Source organism: Cucurbita pepo, unplaced genomic scaffold (assembly GCF_002806865.2).
Source record: "Cucurbita pepo subsp. pepo cultivar mu-cu-16 unplaced genomic scaffold, ASM280686v2 Cp4.1_scaffold000239, whole genome shotgun sequence".
NCBI lineage: Eukaryota > Viridiplantae > Streptophyta > Magnoliopsida > Cucurbitales > Cucurbitaceae > Cucurbita > Cucurbita pepo.
In genome coordinates, this window is record NW_019646493.1 from 65,605 (window position 1) to 80,005 (window position 14,401).

The 14,401-nt window shown below is 36.7% G+C and overlaps 1 protein-coding gene across 3 annotated transcripts; it reads left to right on the plus strand.

The window, feature by feature from the left end:
• Positions 1 to 1,472: 1,472 nt before the first annotated feature.
• Positions 1,473 to 10,740, plus strand: LOC111784585 (DDB1- and CUL4-associated factor homolog 1-like). 3 transcript variants are annotated; one of them, XM_023665234.1, is made up of 14 exons: positions 1,473 to 2,197; positions 3,053 to 3,131; positions 3,252 to 3,368; positions 3,480 to 3,658; positions 3,747 to 4,593; positions 4,693 to 4,790; positions 4,902 to 5,325; positions 5,431 to 6,033; positions 6,111 to 6,293; positions 6,411 to 6,890; positions 7,235 to 7,345; positions 7,645 to 7,763; positions 7,875 to 9,474; positions 9,840 to 10,740. In XM_023665234.1, the coding sequence occupies exons 1-14, from the start codon at positions 1,923 to 1,925 to the stop codon at positions 10,563 to 10,565; spliced, it is 5,841 nt and encodes a 1,946-aa protein (XP_023521002.1). In that variant the 5' UTR covers positions 1,473 to 1,922; the 3' UTR covers positions 10,566 to 10,740. The 3 variants fall into 3 exon arrangements, with proteins under 3 accessions (XP_023521002.1, XP_023521003.1, XP_023521004.1); XM_023665235.1 differs by having other exon boundaries at positions 2,014 to 2,197; positions 3,064 to 3,131; XM_023665236.1 differs by lacking the exon at positions 3,053 to 3,131 and having other exon boundaries at positions 2,103 to 2,197.
• The last annotated feature ends 3,661 nt before the right edge of the window (positions 10,741 to 14,401 follow it).

Consider the following 14,401-nt stretch of genomic DNA (forward strand, 5'->3'; position numbering starts at 1 on the left):
TTTACACGTGGCTGCTTTAAGATTCTCGAAGAACTAAAAATGAGCATTTCTTAAAAATAAAAATAAATAAAAATTAATATTTCACGCCATCATATGCGACTTTATATTGGGTTATGAATTTCCTACTTGTCAGGTTTTGTCTTTTGATTTGCATGAGTGAGAATGACTTTTGTAGCCGATTCAATATGTCTATCATTTTGCAGATTTTACCAGATATGAGTTAGAATTCACTATGTGACTTCCGTCAAATTTTAAATTCAAGATTGAACAATGGAGTCTCACCCTTTCACTTACTCAAGACGGACTTGGCCTGTGAAGATTATTAATAAATTATTCATTAAAGGAGTGATACTTAAGGTGAAAGATATAATTACAAGATAAAATAATTTTTTGACTCAACCTATAATTATGAACTAACTTCTGAATGATTGACTTGCTTTTAATAATTATATTAATATACACAACTTGTCTTGGAGTGATAAGAGTACTAACTCTAGACCTACAGTGAAGTTGATTAAATAAAGAGTTTAATTAATTAATTTTGTATTATTAAAGCATAAATTTTGTAGTTTCCTCGGTTAGTTCATAGAATCAAATAACACTATTGATTCCTAGGTTCATAAGGTTCCTTTGTTAGTTCATAAGAGTACTTAGGAGATTGATAAGAAAATCTCCTTAGAAAAGCATGCATGAGAGAGCTCACGTAAGATTATGGCGCTACAACGGTTTACATATTGACCCAAGTCAATATATTTATAGTAGTAGACCTTGCATCCCAGGATCGTGAGCGGTTAGAGGTTTAGACCTGTGTACACCCAGAGATTGGTTTAGCTTGATGAGCTAACCCTGAGTGTCCTAGAAACGTGATAAGAGATTTAAATCGCTTAGACACCCCAAAGAACCTAGTAGATCTCCACAACATTCAAGAATGAGAAAGGTAGATTTTTAAGCCGATGACAGTCGATCGTGTCCGAGGACCTTCCACTTAGTACGATGTCATTGAGCTAGGCATGAGGATGGAAAGGGTTTTGTGACTTAGTGTTTGATGGATTACCCTAAACAGTGGATCCATCATGTGGTAGTCAGTTTGTTACCCTGCATGGAGGTTCCATCAAGGCCTTGAGAGAGTGTGAATCATGCGGGTAGCTAGTGGAGTTAATACGTATCGAAAGTAGTACCCTTCAACCTTAGATGACTTAATGACTTGTGGGATGAATTGTAACACTAAAATAGTCACTTGTGGGATGAATTGTAACACTAAAATAAGATTAAGTCGCCTGTGTGAGACCTAAAAGATCCAAGAAAAGAAATTAAGACATTTAAAAGATCCAAGAAAAGAAATTAAGACATTTAAGCCAGTAGCTCCCTCCCAATGCATTTAATACGGGCATAAAGCTTTAAAATTTTATTTTATTTTATTATTATTATTATTATTATTATTATTTTCTAATTTCCTCCAAATTCCTATTCAGACCATCGATATATTGAAGGAGCTAGGTCAGGGGAGCGGTTCCCTTTAGTATCCGACGGCCACGGCGACGACAGCAGTTTCTGTGTCTCTCCAACGGCGAGTGGTTTCTGCCAGCCTCCGACGCCACCGGCTTCTGCGATTTCTTTTACTCTCCAACCGCAACGGCGAGCCTGTTTCTGGACGGATTTCTGTTAACATCCGGATACTCTACTCTCCGACGGCAAAAGAAACCGTACGGGATTCTGTTTCCGAACGATTCCGACGGTGAGAGATTTTCTCTCTTCCTCCGTTCCACTACGGCTCCATAGAAACGCAGTTACTGTACGTATCTTTCAAAGCACATTCGCACAAAGTCACAGAAAAATGTGCGCCAACAACGAAGTAATTCATTTGGACAAACAATGAGCCCTACCATTTCTTCTTTATTCTGTTACGGATCCTAATTTCTCATATGGAACCACCGGCCATGGACGAGCAATCAAACGAGGCACAAGGTCACGGCGAAGTGCCTCCTGTTCCATCTGCGCCGGCCGTGGCGGCGGAAATTCAATCACAATCTCAAGAAGAACGAGGGGAGGTTCACGAAGAAGAGGAGGCTAAGAATGAAGACGACGAGTTGATTGCCAGGGCACATAATTTGATTGAGAAGATCACTTCTTCGCCTGATAACCCCAGCCCAACTGTTCTTCATGCCCTTGCCTCACTTCTTGAGACTCAAGAGTCCAGGTGAGTGCTTCTTGTTAGTTTGATGATTTTAATACGCTTTGTGGACGTATATGTTTCTGAAACTGAATTTGTAATGTTATGTAACGAGCATGGGAATGGATTCTAGTATGGTGTGCATTGGATGAAATGGTCTTCGTAAGGAAAAGCTTGGCGTTTTTTCATTTTTCTTTTGGTTTTTTGGGTTTCTTTTGTAATATATTTTATTTTTCTGTGGGGTGGAAAAGGAGCTTTACGTAATGAGCCGTTGCAGTTTCTATCAATTATGACTTGGGGTTTATAAAAATTTCATAAATGAAGAACTTACGCCAACCCAACCCTTAACTGACATTACTAGTCAATATGGAAGACGAGCATCAGATTTTCTGTGGGGGGGGGGGGGGGGGGGGGGGGGNTTGAAATAGTGGTAAGATCAACGGTCTTCAGGAGATCAAAACGTCATGGAGTGGGCCGCATTACCTACTCGGAAAGTTAACTATTACTAAGGTTTCTCAAATACTGGAGTCCATAGTTTGCTAGTATTCCTGGTTTCTAATCCAATAAGTCGGAGGATTTTTTATTGGATTAGAAACCAGGAATGCGAGCAATAGTTCAAGATCAATTCTAGTTTGACATTTGCTCTAGAGATGGTGAGGTGGGCTTGAATAGAGCTTGCGTTGGCTTTGATGAATGTTTGATCGACATTTGTTTTATTCTAAGTTTGCAGTAGCTGGCCTCATTTTTAGTAATATATACATCATTAAAATGTATGAAAAACAGTGCCATTTATTTGTTTCAGCTATTATTCATATTTCCTTTACTGTTAGCACGATTCTGTGTATAGTTTAAACCTATTTTGTTACACACACAATAATGCAGATACATTGCAGAAAATGGTAATTCGTCTAGCAATGCTCGCGTATCTCATAGTATTGGAAGGCTAGGGAATGTAGTCCGGGTAACCTAAATTTTGAGTTATCCTCCTCGTCTTTTAATTTACTTTGGTAGGTTGTTAGGTGATTTAGGAGCAATAGTTCATGACATTACTTATTTTGACTTTTTTTCTCCCACTCTGTAGGAGAACGATGAATTTCTTGAATTGATTTCCTCAAAGTTTCTTTCGGACACAAGATACTCAATCTCCATTCAGGCTGCTGCTACAAGACTTCTTTTATGCTGTTCACTGGCTTGGACGGTAAACTGCCTGTCTGTCTGTCTCTCTCTTTCTCACACACACTCGCACAATCTTCTTTTGATAGCTGCTTGTTGAGTTTACTCAACGCGATATAACCTTTATGTGTTGCAGTATCCTCATGTTTTTGAGGATGACGTCTTGGAAAACATAAAAAAATGGGTGATGGAGGAAGCTGGGAGGATTTCGACCGAAGATCTCAACTGGAAAAATGAATTAGGAGGAAGGGATGTGTCAGATTCTGAAATGTTAAGGACATATTCTACTGGACTACTTGCTATATGCTTGGTTGGGTATGGCTGCAACTCTGTTTGCCATTAACTTTCATGCACTTCTTCATTTTGCATAACATGTCAATGTTTGTTTTTCTAATTTTTTCAGTGGGAGTCAATTAGTAGAAGATGTTTTCACGGCTAGATTATCTGCAAAACTTATGCGCTTTCTTCGTGTTCATGTTCTTGGAGATGTGAGTCAAAAAGATGGCAATCATTTAATAGAAGCCAAAAATGCGTCTGGAGCTAGTGGCATCAAAGTTAGAGATGAAAATAGAGTGAGGGTACGACAAGTTCTAGAAACATCTCATTTAGATGATTCAAGAACAGCCGAGGAAAGATCTGTAGATGATCAAGGTTTTGATAGGGATCGTGAGAGAGGCCTAAGTAGGCTGGCACCAGCAGAAGAATGTTGGGCTGGTGAAGAGGAACCTGATGGGTTGGCTACAAGGTCTGATGTCTATGAGGTTGATGTAGAAGGCAAAGACAGATGGCATGCTGTAGATTTTCGGGATGGGAGGACAAAATATGGTGAGCTTGATGACAATGTTAGAGATGACTCTACAAGACACAAAATGAGCCGTAGCAGATCTAGAGGGAAAGGAAGAATGACTGAAGGTGCTCTTGAGATTGATCATGCACTCACTTCACCAATATCTGGTAATAGATGGCGAAGTTCTAGAGAAAGGAGTTCGTTTAAAAATCTGGATGTTAAAAAAGTATCTGATGCTGGTAGGACCGCTGGCAGGATCAATTGTGATATTTCTTCTATGGAAAGAGATGATAATGATGATTGCTACCAAGAATGCAGAGTTGGATCGAAAGATATTTCTGAGCTTGTAAAGAAAGCTGTTTGTGCTGCAGAAGCTGAAGCAAGAGCAGTCGGTGCACCATTAGAAGCCATAAAAGCAGCAGGTGATTCTGCTGCTGAGTTTGTTAAGAGTGCAGCTTTTGAGGTATATGCTTTCTTTCTCTCTCCATCTTTCGCGTGCACACATGAAATTTTTAGAACTCTTTTGTCCTTTATTTCTGAGTTACATGATTTATCTATTTAGGAATTTAAAACTTCGAATGATGAAGAGGCTGCATTTTTAGCTGCTTCTAGAGCTGCAACTACTGTGATTGATGCTGCAAATGCTACTGAGGTTTCCAGGTTTGTTATTTTTATTATGCATATGATGTACTGAAGCGGATGCATTGCACTTTCTCATTTCTCATGTGTTCCATTCTGTGGCCTAAAAAATGTGTGGATGGATTGGTACAGGAGCCAGAGCGATTCAAATGTTACTTCAGCAGATCCAGGTACCACAGGGAAGGAAATGAATGAGCAAACTGAAGATTTTTTCATCCCTGATTTTGACTCCCTCACACAACTGAGAAAGAAATATTGTATTCAATGCCTCGAGATTCTTGGGGAGTATGTTGAAGTACTTGGGCCTGTTTTGCGTGAAAAGGGCATAGATGTATGTCTTACACTACTGCAAAGGAGTTCCAAGCAAAGTGAAACATTGAATGCTGAAATGCTCTTGCCTGATGTGATGAAATTAATCTGTGCTTTGGCTGCTCATCGTAAGTTTGCAGCACTTTTTGTTGACCGAGGTGGCATGCAGAAACTCCTTGCAGTTCCCAGAGTTGCTCTAACATTTTTTGGGCTCTCTTTTTGCTTGTTCACAATTGGTTCCCTCCAGGTTGTTATTGATGCTAAACCTTCTATTTAGCTTCAGCTTTGTATTAATCTTTCATTTTTGTAGACCCATTATTTCATCTCACTTGCAAGGATGTTTTCCCCTCAGGGAATAATGGAACGAGTCTGTGCCCTTCCTTCTGACGTTGTCTATCAGGTGGTTCAATTAGCCATCCAGCTTCTTGAGTGCCCACAAGATCAGGCCAGGAAAAATGCAGCCTTATTTTTTGCTGCTGCTTTTGTGTTCAGAGCTGTTCTTGATGCTTTTGACGCTCAAGATGGCCTACAGAAATTACTGGAGCTGTTGAATGATGCTGCGTCTGTGAGGTCTGGAGTGAACTCTGGGGCTTTAGGCCTATCTGGTACAGGAGCTTTGCGAAATGATCGATCACCAACTGAAGTACTTACATCATCTGGAAAGCAAATAGCTTATCATACATGTGTGGCGTTACGTCAGTATTTCAGAGCTCATCTTCTTTTGCTTGTGGAATCTATTCGTCCTAGTAAAAGTAGTCGAAGTGGTGCTCGAAATGCTTCAAGTGTGAGGGCAGCATACAAGCCACTTGATATTAGTAATGAGGCTATGGATACTGTACTTCTCCTTCTACAGAAGGACCGGAAGCTTGGTGCTGCATTTGTAAGAACTCGTTGGCCTGCTGCTGAAAAGTTCTTAAACTGTAATGGGCATATAACCATGTTGGAGTTGTGCCAGGTACTACTATCTAAAATTATACAATCCTCTGTATCCATCTCTCCACACCTTGTTTATTTTTAGTTTTGGTCTTGTAGGCCCCTCCTGTTGATCGTTACTTGCATGATTTACTTCAATATGCATTGGGAGTTCTTCATATTGTAACGTTAGTGCCCAACTGCCGCAAAATGATTGTGAATGCCACATTAAGCAATAATCGTGTTGGTATAGCTGTCATTTTGGATGCAGCAAGTATTGCTAGCAATTTTGTTGACCCAGAGGTAATTGACCAATTTTCAAATATTTTTATTTTACTGCAAATGCTTGAACCAAGCTTTAGAGCAGATAAGTGTTTGAGCTATGAATGGTTTTAGCTTAATACCTAAATATATTTGCAGATCATTCAGCCGGCTTTGAATGTGTTGATCAATCTTGTTTGTCCCCCACCATCAATCAGCAATAAACCACCTGTTGTGGAGAGTAGAGCTGTTTACATGTCTGGTCAGGGAGATCAGAGAGAGCGCAATGGGGAGTCTAGCATTGTAGATCGAGGCAATACTTCAGTCACTGGTCAGGCTAATAACAATAATTCTCAAAATCAAGTTGCAACACCAACATCAAGGTTGGTTGGGGATCGTCGAATATCTTTAGGTGCAGGAGCAGGCTGCGCCGGTCTTGCTGCACAATTGGAACAAGCATATCGTCAAGCTAGGGAAGCAGTCCGTGCTAACAATGGTATTAAGGTTCTTTTGCATCTTCTTCAGCCAAGGATCTTTCTTCCTCCTGCTGCTCTCGATTGTCTGCGAGCTCTTGCATGTCGGGTCTTGCTTGGTTTAGCCAGAGATGATACAATAGCACACATATTGACAAAACTTCAGGTATGATTTGTGGTCAAGGGCCTTTTGTCAATAGGAATTTATTGTACAGTATAAATTGGTTCATCTTATCTTTAGATGTTAGGCATTGCAGTAAAACTGTAAACACAGAGTGGCTTACATGGTAGTATTCAAGCAAAAAATTGACTCATCTGATTGGACACTGAAAAAATTACTTCAATATATACTTACTACTGTAACCTCATTTTTCTTGTTATACATGGAAATAATTTACATGATTCTTGTTATTACAAGAGAAAAATAAAATAAATAAACGGTTCTATAATGCTATATTTTAAAGTCTCGTTACTGTTTTGAACCCTGGTATATCACAAACTGGTTTACAGGTGGGGAAAAAATTATCAGAACTAATTCGAGATTCAGGTAGCCAGATATCAGGAACTGAGCAAGGTAGGTGGCAAGCGGAGCTTTCCCAGGTCGCTATTGAGCTTATTTCAGTGAGTACCTATTATCTCCATACTGTACCGGTGTGCCGGCTTGTATTTTCATTTCTCTTGATTTCATTGAGAGTGAGCACTCCTACCGATTTCTATTATGTATGCCACATTTATATGCATTATGTTTGCCTATGACTTATTAAACTGAATGTTTACAACCTAGCTTTTGAATGGAGATAGGATGTGCATACATCATACAACATAACTTTATATAGCTATGTTAACAACAGGCTATCACAAGTTATTGTTGTTTTACTGCCAAGTGAGCAACTGACCATGATATTCAATAATATGATCAGATAGTGACAAATTCTGGGCGGGCGAGTGCTTTGGCAGCTAGTGATGCTGCTACCCCAACTTTGAGACGGATAGAAAGAGCAGCCATAGCTGCTGCTACACCTATAACTTACCATTCCAGGTAGTTGCTGATTTATTTTGAGTGTGGATTCTATGTAGTGGTTATAGAACACCTTATGATTATCCTGGCATTTTATTTTTGAGTTTCTCATATGCTTGAGTATTATCTCAGGGAACTTCTTCTTTTAATTCACGAGCATCTTCAGGCATCTGGATTAAGCAAAGCTGCCTATGCATTGCTGAAAGAAGCCAAGTTGACTCCTTTGCCTCTTTTAGCAGCTCCATCATCTCTTGCATACCAAGTCTCCAAGCTGGAGGCACCCTCATCCCAGCTGCAATGGCCTTATGGTCGAGTCCCATGTGGATTTCTGACAGATAAACCGAAGTCTGCACGAGAAGAAGATACAAGTTTGAAAGGCGATATTAATATGTCTTGTCCAAGGAAAAAGCCGTTGATCTTCTCAACTCCTTTTGGTACAAATTCAAAGTGTCAGCCTAAATCCCTGGAATCTTCTTCCTCAGCAGTTAGAAAATTGTCTAGTGCTTCAAAACAATCTGCTGTACCTCTATCTTCAAATGAAACAACCCTTGTCATTGATACGGAGTCTCAATGTAAAACACCCATTATCTTGCCCATGAAGCGGAAGTTGTCCGAGTTGAAGGATACTTGCACCATATTGTCCTCAAAGCGACTTCACTCTAATGAGCCAGGACTTCATTCTCCTATTTGTCCTACTTCCATTTCCTCTCGCAAAAGTAGTTTAACAGATTTCGGCTTTTCTACCCCCAAAACTACTAACATGAGAGATCAGCTTGGGCGACCAACTCCTGGGGGTTTTTGGACCGATGGTTTGGATGACAACCAACACAGTAGTTCCCAAGTTGGTTTGGTTACACCATCGTCGCATCCTGGGAATCTAAATGACCCTCAACCCAGCAATAGTGAGAGACTAACTCTAGATTCCCTTGTTGTTCAGTATCTAAAACACCAGCACCGCCAATGTCCAACCCCGATAACTACTCTTCCTCCATTGTCTCTTTTGCAGCCTCATGTTTGCCCTGAACCAAAACGAAGCCTTGATGCCCCATGGAATGTAACATCTCGTCTTGGTTCACGTGAATTTAGAAGTATATATGGTGGAGTTCATGGCAACCGGAGGGACCGTCAGTTTGTCTACAGCAGGTTTAGGCCTTGGCGAACTTGTCGGGATGATGCTAGTGCTCTTTTGACCTGTCTTTGTTTCCTAGGAGACTCAAGAGTTGCCGTGGGCAGCCACGATGGGGAAGTCAAGATCTTCGATTCCAACAACAATAGCATATTAGAGAGTTGCTCCAGCCATCAGTCTCCTTTAACTATAATGGAGTCATATATTTCTGGCGAGACTCAGTTTGTGCTTTCATCTAGCTCTTTAGACGTAAGGTTATGGGATGCATCCTCCATTTCTGGTGGGCCCATGCATTCATTCGAAGGATGCAAGGCTGCCAGGTTTAGCAATGCTGGGAACGTTTTTGCAGCATTGGCATCTGAGCCTGCTCGACGGGAAATACTCTTGTATGATATTCAGACCTGCCAACTAGAACTGAAACTATCTGATACCAATGTCAGTTCTGCAGGTCGAGGGCTTGCTTATTCTCATGTACACTTCAGCCCTTCGGATACAATGTTGCTCTGGAATGGGGTCTTATGGGATCGACGGGAACCAGGACCTGTCCATCGCTTTGATCAGTTCACTGATTATGGTGGTGGTGGTTTTCATCCAGCTGGGAATGAGGTCAGCTGAACTGTCTTCCTTTGATTATACGAGCATTTACTATTTAAAAAAAAATCAAACATTTCATGGTGTTTTTTGCTAAAGCTTTTACAAATGAGAAGTGAAATAATTTCAAACAATCCAATGTTTCTGTGACATACTACGTTCTTGGCCATAGATGTCAATACTACGAGAGGAATTTGTGCCAATATTTTGTGGAAAAGCGTTTTATATGCATGATCCTTTTGGATTGCCCCCATTGGATAATAAGCTAATTTGCTCTTGCATTGACTCTTTGTGGTACTGACATTCGTTCGTAAACTTGTATTGGACCCTTTCTTTTTCTTGATTTGTGTTTGGTTACTAATATGGTATATGCTGTCCAGGTAATTATTAACTCCGAGGTTTGGGATCTACGTAAGCTTAGGCTTCTCCGCAGTGTACCTTCCCTCGACCAAACGGCGATAACATTCAATGCGAGTGGTGATGTAATTTATGCAATCTTGAGGAGAAATCTTGAAGATGTAATGTCAGCTGTTCATACTCGTCGCATCAAACATCCACTTTTTGCTGCATTTCGGACCATTGATGCAGTGAACTATTCAGATATTGCAACTATCCCACTTGATCGATGTGTCCTAGATTTCACAACAGAGGAAACTGATTCTTTTGTTGGTTTAATCACAATGGATGATCAAGATGAGATGTTTTCTTCTGCACGAGTCTATGAAATTGGTCGACGAAGGCCCACTGATGATGATTCTGACCCCGACGATGCTGAAAGTGAGAGTGATGAAGACGAAGACGATGACGATGACGATGACGATGATGCGGATGATTTGGATCCAATTTTGGGTCTTGATATTGATGGGGATGGTGCGAGTGATTCTGATATGAGTAATGAGGACGATGAGGACAGTGTGAGCGATCTTGATGACGAGGATGATGGAGATTTTGTGATGGATGATATTGAGTTTGGTGGGGGCCCTGGAATGTTGGAGATAATGACAGAAGGTGACGATGAAGAAGATGGTAGTCAACTTCTGGAATATTTTAGCAGTGGGAACGACGACGATGATGATGATTTTGTCAGTAACGGATATGGGTTTTAAGCATTACAGGAGAATCAAAACAATGAAGTCAATTTTGGATGTATTTATTTAATTTTTAGGCAATTTTATTTTAACAATTTAGTTTAGATGAAAGAAATGAAAAAGGAAAAAAAATTCAAAATTTTAATCTCTTGGAGTCTGGTTTGAGTTTATGGTTTTTCTTGCGTATTTGAGATTTTATTTTTATTTTTATCTTTACATTCTTTTCCTTTGAGAATAGTGTTTATTTGTAATTAATTAATTGTAAATCAAATTGTATATATAAGTTTCTAAATTATTTTACAGAACCTATTTAGCGTTGTTTGAATATGAAATTATTATAACATTCTCCAAAAATAAAACTTCCATCATGTTTATGTTTGTTTTTCTTCTTTTATTTTCCATTTATTTTCAATTAATAGAGTTCGAGAACTACCTTTAAATATAAATTTTGTATTTTGTGAATTAATTTATGTTATTTATAATTATATTCAGATTATTAAATACTATAAGTAGGTTTATTATGAAATTTTAATCCAGGAGGTATGTTTTTGGTATTTAATGTGTTATTAAATATTATTGAAATAAGTACTTGAAATTAAATTTTATTCAATGTAATTGATTTAAATGATATTTAAACAATAAAATAAATATATGTTTGCACTATAATTATAAAAAAAAATATTATAACAAAATTTATATAGCAAACAAAAATATTATTAAAAGATTATTATATGCTAAATAATTTTGTTTATCTATATCTATTATATTATAGCGCTAAAAAAATGCTATTATAAATTAAGATAACACAATATTTTAATTATATTAGCATACCAAAGGTGTTATAAAATATTTTTATTATATAATTACGTCACATACTCCATTATAACATTTATTGTTGGTATATAAAAATATTATAAAACATCATAAACTTTTAATAACATCGATTGGCATGGCATTTTATATTAGCTTTTGTATCCATTATTTTGTAGTGTGTGTTTTGGAAGATAGCCAATAGTTGATGGATTCTTGGTTTGTTTACCACACCCAACCTATACTTTATAATTTGATCGGCTTATAGAGCCATCCCACATTATCCATTTTTCAAAGCACTTGATTTGAAAGTGAAGACATTGAGGTCTCCTCACATAGTCGGTGGCTCATACTAATCTATGTAAGACTATTTTATTGATAAATATGCACGACCCATAAANTTAAGAGAAATAGTGCCAATGTCCTATATCATAAAATAAATTGGATTTATGGACCAAGAAGAAGTGGAATATCTTCTAACTCAAGTATTTTACGACATTTACAGTAGATAACCATATATATCTTTTGTTACACTCTATTTAAAATGAGTTATATTAATTACATTTTTTGGGGTGAAAATTCCATTAAAAATCAATATAGGATATTTACTTTAAAAAGAGTTTTAAACTTAATTTTTTGAGGTGCTGAAAAAAAAAAAAAAAAAAACCTTTGAAAAACATTTCTTTTAATAAAAGTTATTCCAAAAAAAGTATAAAACAATGTTTAAAACCAATTTTGAGTTCAAAAGTGTACCTATTGTGAGCTTTATTTTGTGGATAATGGTGAGTGGGACAAGCCAAGAGTATTTAAACTAAATGTAATAATTATTTTACTTATTTTAAATATATATATATATATATATATATATATATATATNAATTCAATTATTTCAAACAAATGAATATAGTTTAAAGATGAATAAGATAATGTATATGAAATATCGCTAGAGATTTGTGATTCTAAACCGCCCCAAAATGCCCCACTTGCTTTATTGCTGTCAAATATTCGTGATTTGGTACATTTGTTTGGTACAATCGTGATAACGATGTAAACAAACTCATTAATATTAAATTGTTTTGAAGATCCTATTATCCCACTTATGAAGCATACAAGTGTGGGAACGGCCGGCCCGCCCATGATAAGACACAAATTTCATTGCCGACCAAACAAGAATTTGAGATATTGACTTTACGAAAAGTTTCAACATGGTCCACTTAATTAACCAAGGTAAAAAGTCAACTCCATTTTTACTTTTGACTTTCTACTTTGCCTACATATTGGTATTAGGGGTAGCAAAAGCACTATAGATATTTGTTGATGTAATAATTATATGGATGAATTTTGAAAATGAATAATAATATAGTAATTAAGATTGGAGTAATATAATTATTAGTATCACAAATACCTTTTATTTTCCCATATTGTATCATACTTTATGATTTGACCAACATTTGAGATAATATTAAGTGCTCATGATGTCACATTACATACACTTCAACTATTTAGCCATATATTGAAACTATTCGTTTGCCTTGCCAGGTTTACCTCTTGTTGCCTCGACTTTCCGATGTCATGTTCCCTTCTTAGTTGTTCTTAGTTGTCTAATGTAACACTCAAGTTCCTACCAAAATTAAATATTTGATTTTTTTTTTTTTANGTAGCAAAAGCACTATAGATATTTGTTGATGTAATAATTATATGGATGAATTTTGAAAATGAATAATAATATAGTAATTAAGATTGGAGTAATATAATTATTAGTATCACAAATACCTTTTATTTTCCCATATTGTATCATACTTTANGATTGGAGTAATATAATTATTAGTATCACAAATACCTTTTATTTTCCCATATTGTATCATACTTTATGATTTGACCAACATTTGAGATAAAATATATATATATATATATATATATATATATATATATATATATATATTAAAGTAAATTCAATTATTTCAAACAAATGAATATAGTTTAAAGATGAATAAGATAATGTATATGAAATATCGCTAGAGATTTGTGATTCTAAACCGCCCCAAAATGCCCCACTTGCTTTATTGCTGTCAAATATTCGTGATTTGGTACATTTGTTTGGTACAATCGTGATAACGATGTAAACAAACTCATTAATATTAAATTGTTTTGAAGATCCTATTATCCCACTTATGAAGCATACAAGTGTGGGAACGGCCGGCCCGCCCATGATAAGACACAAATTTCATTGCCGACCAAACAAGAATTTGAGATATTGACTTTACGAAAAGTTTCAACATGGTCCACTTAATTAACCAAGGTAAAAAGTCAACTCCATTTTTACTTTTGACTTTCTACTTTGCCTACATATTGGTATTAGGGGTAGCAAAAGCACTATAGATATTTGTTGATGTAATAATTATATGGATGAATTTTGAAAATGAATAATAATATAGTAATTAAGATTGGAGTAATATAATTATTAGTATCACAAATACCTTTTATTTTCCCATATTGTATCATACTTTATGATTTGACCAACATTTGAGATAAGTGCTCATGATGTCACATTACATACACTTCAACTATTTAACCATATATTGAAACTATTCGTTTGCCTTGCCAGGTGTACCTCTTGTTGCCTCGACTTTCCGATGTCATATTCCCTTCTTAGTTGTTCTTAGTTGTCTAATGTAACACTCAAGTTCCTACCAAAATTAAATATTTGATTTTTTTTTTTTTTTAAATTTTAACTTTCGAGATTTTACTAAAAGTTTTCGAGGTTAAATTTGAAAATAAGGTAGTGAAAAATGCTATTTGAGGATTAAGGAAGAAAAAAGAAAAAAAAAGAAAAAAAAAGAAAGAAAGAAAGAGTCAATTAGGGTTTGGAATGAGAGGAAGAAGAAGGAATCGTCATCCACTCCAAATGATGGCTTAGATTCTAAATTTGGCCGAAGTCGGGTCACAAGAACTGTTAGAGAAGAATGGAGAACAAATCTGAGCACTTGAATCATCCTAATTCGTCAAGAATCGAGAAAGAACAAGAGGTAAGAATTTCATGATTG